This window comes from Phaenicophaeus curvirostris, chromosome 2 (assembly GCF_032191515.1).
Source record: "Phaenicophaeus curvirostris isolate KB17595 chromosome 2, BPBGC_Pcur_1.0, whole genome shotgun sequence".
Classification (NCBI taxonomy): domain Eukaryota; kingdom Metazoa; phylum Chordata; class Aves; order Cuculiformes; family Cuculidae; genus Phaenicophaeus; species Phaenicophaeus curvirostris.
In genome coordinates this window covers 101,744,976-101,751,895 of record NC_091393.1, presented here as the reverse complement: position 1 = coordinate 101,751,895, position 6,920 = coordinate 101,744,976, and the positions used below count along the sequence as shown (strand labels likewise).

Genomic DNA, 6,920 nt, shown 5'->3' with positions numbered 1-6,920 from the left:
AGGAACACTGGACCTCGGCGGTTAGTATTTTTCACATAATGTGCTCAAAAATATCCACCTCTTGCACCTGCCTCATGAACAAGATTAAATCTTACTCTCTCAAAATGTCCTATTTGAGTACTCAAAAGGTAGTCTACTTTTTAAAACGAGATGAAGGCCAAAGTACAGCATTAGTATTATTGCAGCAATATTCACTACAGATTATGGTAATTCAAAGTGTTTACCTTGTACTTTATAAACAAAAAAAACAGATTACAGCTTTCATTTTTTATTTTCACATGCTCACTGAACAATAAGTATCTAAAGAGCTGTAGAGGTACTTGCATCATCAACTTTTCTTCCCCTCATTTGGATAATTTACACTTACCCTAAAAGAAAGCATTTTGGGAATTTTTGGTGGACCTCTGCATTGTACAGGAAAGAGCACATTCAGTGTAATCTTTATAGTCTTATTTATCTGCACTTTGATTTTTGACATTCTCTCCCCCCTCCCCATGATAACGTACAGACTAGTGCAGAAGGAGCTGCAGATGGGAGCACCCTCAGTGTCCTTGCACTACAACAGGAGCAGGAGCCCTTTCTGCTTCTGCCTTGTTAGCGTTGTTGCCCCCTTGGCACAGCTCTTCACAAGGACGGTCTTGTCCAGAGTGCAGCTTTGTTTACATTTTCCCTCCCTGTACTTTATGGAATTTACAAATCAGACTTTAGTTCATTTTCAAGAAATCACATAGATACGAGACTGAAATTCTCTTTTGTTTGTTTTCTGAATTCAGCTTCTTAAGTTTTCCATCGTTCAAAACACTTCCTTTCTGGGTACAGATTATTATCTGAGACAACTACTCCTGGAAGCTGTTGCTCATAACAGCTTTAAAATTAAAACAAAAAAATACTGCTGTCTGAATCACATTCCTATTATTTTTGTGTTAGAAAAACAAGCTTCTGAACTACTGCCGTACTTAGGTTAGAGTGGACTACGAAAACACATGATGAGAGAGAAGTTTTGACAGCCCATCACAGACTGTGTAATATTTAGATGTACTTTTCAAGATCAGTTTTTAGGACTTCCTTGGAAATGTATTAATTAATGCCTTTTTGAACCTTCAGCTAAAGATCCCATACAGCTGTTCCCTTATGAGGTCCTGGCACCACTGAATTGAAGGTAAGACCCACCTGTCCCCCAACAGTGGGCTTTGTCTTGGCAAATATTACCCTTTTTATTACCGAAATGTTAATTAATTAAGAGCCCTTAAATTCCAAACCATAATCTCTTGTTGATAGTTTAACTTTCTTCTGTACTTCCGGTAAGCAGAAGCATCTTCCTACTGGATTAACGTGATACAGGTATAAAAGTGGTTTTTCCTAAAGATGTAAGCGGTGCTTTGTATGAAACATTTAAAATCACACAAGCAGAGAGGAAAAACTCATGTCTTCTCTATTCCAGGCAAGTTCCTAGGATATGTTCCAACTCTTCCAGGCATCCATCCAATGTTACGTACTAGAAAAAATGTATTGTGCTACACAGCAAAGCTTTTTATCTCTATCCTCGTCTCTCAGTACTGACATTTTTTTGGTCTATTTTGTATTTGCCTGCACTTTGAGGTTCCTGTTATTCCTATTTTTCTTTAGATTTCCATCACGTACCACTGCCAGGAGTTCCCAATCTTTTTATATACAGTGACTCAACTGGGGAAATCCTACGCCTGCAGAGGACTATAACCAGGCCAAAGAGCTGCTGAGGCCTTTAGTACCTCAACTGCTGTTTCTAGGAAGCATTGCTGATGGTTTTAAATGAGAAAAATGTGGTTTTAAATGCAAAGTTTTCCTCTGAAAGCTGTTTTTCCCTTTGAAAAGTACTTTCTGTGGGAGACAAATTTGTCCAATGTCTAAAACTTGACACTAACCAAAACGAAGTCAGCAGAGAGCAGAGTGCTGCCTTGTTCCAAGCACTATCCTGCTCATTTCAGACTCACCCTTACTTTTGGGAAATACTCCCGCATGGATACTGCTCAGAAAAAGTTAGGACTGGGTTTTGGTAACTCAGTGCTACCTGCAGCTAGATAAGAAAAGGTGCGGCATCCAATATAAAAAGTTTTAAAAAAATCTGCCACAAAGGAGGGTTATTTTTAATTAAAACATTTTAGACTACTGCAGAAAACATTTGATGTACTGGCTTAGTACACCATTTGCACGTTACACCATTTATTCTCTTAATTGATTTTTAAAAAGACTTATTACCAATACTCTGCTTACCAAAATCTTTTTACGCCCAGGTTAATTAAATTAAAATAAGGCTAGAGATTGAATGAGCACTACCTGTTTCAGAGTGTTTAAAGTTTATTCAAAGTACCAGTATCCTTTGGCAGATCAACATGATCCAAATGTTCAACAGAAACACTTTGCGACCAAGCTGCAATACCGTACAGGCTCAGTAACCAGCTGCCAAAAAAGGAGCTGCTTCTTCCTCATCCCAGCTTGAAAAGTTAATTATCCAGGGTTGGAGGCCAGTCAACGTCAACAGACTAGAAAAGCAGGGAGGAGGAAAAAAAAAAAAAAAGGCAAAATCAGCAGACTTAATATTTTACATATATCAAGACATTTGCTATCAGAACTTTATGCTTATCAGCTATAGTCTCAGACCAGGGAGAAATAGTAAATGAATGACAAAATAAAAGATACAGGACAAGACAAGCAGCAGCCAGTGGCATGAAACAGCCACCTCATTCTGGTGGCTCTGTGCATCTGTCTCGGGAGAGCTCTCTGGGAGCTGGACTTTCTTCATAAAGCAGAATCACAACTGCTTGTACTACTACTTCCCAGCATGACTTGATGTTGAATTGCATTTACAGAGTGTTCAGAACTGTTAATTAAAAACATGAACCATCTCCATCTTCTACCCATCCTGCAGATGGGTTGCTGTGATGTGAAAACAACTAACCTGTTGCTTGGTACCATTCATGTACTTGGCAGCGTGGGCAAGGCGGTTGTAGAAAACCATCACCTGCCCCCAAATATACCTCCCAAGTAATAAGAACTAGACTAAAAGAATAAGCTGTTGAGAATTATGCACAAGAATTATCTAGGCTACATCATTAACAGTCATCCTGACTGTTAGTCAGAAGGGACAAAACATGCATAACACTTATTAGAAGCAAATGTTGTAATTGCTAAACACAGATGACGTCTTTTCTCCCTGGCCTCCCTGAGGCCACATCTCCAAGTCCCGTGGGGCATAAACTCGTTGCTCCCCCTCTTCCCAAAGCCGAGGACCCACCACTGCCACACTATCATTTGCAATCACAACACAGGGATGTTAAACACCTTGGCCTCATGGCTGCCTACATTAATCATAACTACTCCTTGCCTAATCTACAACTTCAAAGGATTAGGCTCTTAGCCTGAGCTAAAATGCATTATTAGCAAGATGACTAATTATTTTTAAGTTCCCAGACATCTTTCAAAGTTACGTCCAGTAACTGTAGTGACACCAATCTGTACGAGAGCCACGCTTATCAGCCCAAGCCCCAAAACACGGATTCCTGTTTTCAGAGGTAACTGCAGTGCCCTCTGCAAGCTCTCTTTCTGTATTATCCTACAAAAGATACAGAAAAACCTGCAAGGCCGTTCTGCAAACTGTAACATGGGCATCTTCCCAGAAATACATGAGAACAAACAGGTTGATCACTGGCCACTTGAAATGAAAACTCATGCTTTAAGTAAACCTTGCCAAACCACTACATTAAATATTAAATCCATATCTCTACATGCATTCTTTTAACCAAAACAAATTTTGTTTTTTTCATCTGACTCCAGCAATTGAACAGATATAATTTCTTGCTGTGTTTGAACTAGTACTGAAAGAGGAAGTAAAATGTCTCCTGTTTTTCATCTAACTCCATTTTGAAAAGAAAATACGTGGTACGCGGAACATTGCTAAGCTCTGTTCCAGTGGGTGCTAATAGTAAAAGTGTCATCAACTAATGGTATGTCCCCCCTATTCCTCCCCAACGTGCACTCAGCAGGAGAAACTGTCACAGGTAGCAGCGTGGTACAAAACACTATTTTTGCTTTAACGTCAATTTTTCTATTAACTGTGGTAAGGAATGTTGAATTGGTTAAAGCAATTCCACTGAAAGCATCTCACAAATGCAACTACGTTACCCATTTCCAGGGAAAATAAATAGCAAACAACTTACTTCCACGTCCAGCTCCAGAATGTCAGTGGTTCTGTTCAGCAGGGAGCCAATATTGGGTTTTGTTCTTCCAAAGTCTCCGTGCACAAATTCTTTAATGTAGCTAGAAATGCTGGCTAAGGAAAGGTGTATCTTACTGTAAAGAAACCAAAACAAAGGACGAAAAAAAAAAAAAGCATGGTGAAAAACACTCAAAGCAAAACCAATGTAATTTTCTACTCCTAAGCCAATTTGCAATGACCATCCTGTTAAGGCCATACTCATCTTTGAACGACTTCTTAATTCTTGGCTTCTGGCTCCAATGCCCAAAACTGCACTACCAACCTGTACTTTCTGTTTTATTCCAAAGCGAGTGGTGACTTCAACAAAACTGTTAACTTGTAAGTAGCAGCAATGTACAGTCAGCATTGTATTTTCTAAGGTGAAAAATTTTCAGTGAAATTAGAAAAAGGGTATTGTTAACGAGAACACTTTTATAGCTATTCACATACTTTAAACCTATCAGGCTTGTCCTCACAAAACCACACACGTGTGTAGTATTTTTGAACGAAAGACTGAATATGAAATTTTGACAGAAATGCAAACATTATGCAGCAACATATGACTGCTGAAGAGCAGCAATTTAGCAACACCACAGTAAGAAAAGCAGGAAACTTGCCGTTAACCAAAGTACCCTAATCAGCAAGCTGTTTCGTAAATGTATTGTGTAATGGCATCTGAGGATACGTTCCTGCTTGAGTCTTCAGATGCAGGCGAAAGTGATGCTCGTCTATGTACTCAGATTTCATGGTGTGAATGATCCGACATCTTACAGCCAAGGGCCTTCTGTGAAGAACCCGGAGAGGTGTCTTCTGGTCAAGCTTTAATTCCTGTAACAAGAGGTAACAAAACAAATGAGGAAGGAAATGTGCAACATACTGCACAGATTGTAAGAGTCAGATGTATTGTTAACCAACCACAACTCTTTTATATTGTATTATGGTAGCTGAGTAATCTTCTTAAGGCAAGACTAATTTTTTCCATGTTTATCAAAGGCAAAAAAGCACAGCCATCTCAAAGGCTAAATGAGAAGGCCTCATATGAACACAAACTAATGGAATCACAAATGCAGAGGAATAACCTTGAAATCTCCATAGTCCTTTGCTGGAATGACTCCAGGATTTAGAAGCTCACTGAGAGCCTCAGGGCAATCAAGAAAATAAAAAGATCCCACCCACAAAATGCTTTGTCTAAACTACAGCCAATCCCCTAGAAATAAAAGTGAGGAAAAAAGCCCCGAAATGAGATTAGATCTAATAACAGTCTTTTAAAAAGTTCATTCCCCACCCCCTTTCCCAAATGAGATGCAGCAGTTTGAAAGGCAACTTTTCAGGAAGTGAGTGGGCATGCTATAAAAAAGCTTCACAGCAGTTGGCTCCCTGAACTGTAACGGCTCAAGTCCTTGCTCCAAGAATGATTTCATGGCCAAAGCCCATAGGAAACTGAACACACTTCTCCATCAGCAGTACCTCCCTGACCAACATTTGGAGAAAAGTTCTCATTGAGAACTTTCAAGGACTTCATAAGGAAGTCTTTGCATTTTTTTTTCATAGACATTTGAAATTCCCTATTGCTGCAGCTGTGGAAGAACAGCTTTAGAGCTTGTGAATAAAAGACCTTATCCTCTCCTTTCACTTACACAAAACACTGTCTAAGGTAAAGAAAGGGGTGCAGGTGCTAGATTTCCTCCTCCCTCACTGACTGCTTTTTATTATTTGCTCTACTGGAAGGTTAAAACTATACAGTAAATTGTTGTCCTGGCTAAGAGCCAGCCAGCTGTACTGCTTGCATGAGAGTAGTGAAGTAAGAACGGGTCAGAACAGGGAAGGGAGGTATGAAAGTCCCTATAGCAAGAGGAACCCTGATTTAAAAAAAAAAAAAAAAAAGAGGCCACAGAGAAAGGGATATGTCCATGGCTGCACGTATAAAAGCTTTTCCCTCAGGCAGCAGGACAGGTACTATATAAATCTGCAAAAAAGCTACTAATACCTTTATACCATCTAGAAATGCAATATCTTCTTTCTGTATCGCTTCATCTGTCCACACTAAGGCACTATACGTTTTTGTCTTTTCCTCTTCACCTTCCTTCATACGACCAATTGCCTCTCTAAACAAAAGAAATTAATTACTCACATAACATAAGCATAATTATATAACATTGTGAGCAAGAATGCTTGCAAAACTCCCAAAGCATTGCTTTGAAATCCTTTGCCAGCAATGATAAATACTGACCTCGTGACAAGCTGTAAATCTCGAACCTGTATTTTGTCTGAAGAGTTATTAATTGTCTGTGATATTTAAAAAAGAATCAGTTAGCAAAATTGCTCCGTTAGAGAAGAAACACATGCTTTATGAGTTCCATGAGGTGGAAATGATTTACCTGCTGAAGTCCCTTCATTTCCTCAGCAGTAAAATGTATTCTACGAGGATTCACAAGCTCAATTGCAAAGGGCCTTCCTGGCAACATGCACAGTCATAAAACATAAAAACATGTTGTTCTAAATTAACATTTGGATTTATGCAGTAAGGTGGAAAGGTGTGAAGATTGTCAGCTGTTATGCAAACAGGGATAGGACTTGCGGGCTTAGGGATGCATCATCAGATGGAAGGAAAGAAACAAGGGACATTTTTGGCTACTAAACCCCAGTATCAGCAATAAGTGCAAATTACAACTTCCCTGAAGACATCTTG

The 6,920-nt window shown here is 39.2% G+C and overlaps 1 protein-coding gene across 2 annotated transcripts in view; it reads right to left on the bottom strand.

Annotated features, from left to right (window-relative positions):
- Positions 1 to 750: 750 nt before the first annotated feature.
- Positions 751 to 6,920, bottom strand: part of PUS10 (pseudouridine synthase 10) — a 34,890-nt gene continuing 28,720 nt past the window's right edge. For both annotated transcript variants that reach the window (XM_069850206.1, XM_069850205.1), the window contains exons 13-18: positions 6,610 to 6,686; positions 6,462 to 6,517; positions 6,219 to 6,336; positions 4,917 to 5,059; positions 4,194 to 4,293; positions 751 to 2,519 (exon numbers count right to left, since the gene is read on the bottom strand). In XM_069850206.1, coding sequence (XP_069706307.1) covers positions 2,481 to 2,519; positions 4,194 to 4,293; positions 4,917 to 5,059; positions 6,219 to 6,336; positions 6,462 to 6,517; positions 6,610 to 6,686 — 533 coding nt within the window. In that variant the 3' untranslated portion in view covers positions 751 to 2,480. The remainder of the gene's footprint in view (positions 2,520 to 4,193; positions 4,294 to 4,916; positions 5,060 to 6,218; positions 6,337 to 6,461; positions 6,518 to 6,609; positions 6,687 to 6,920) is intronic.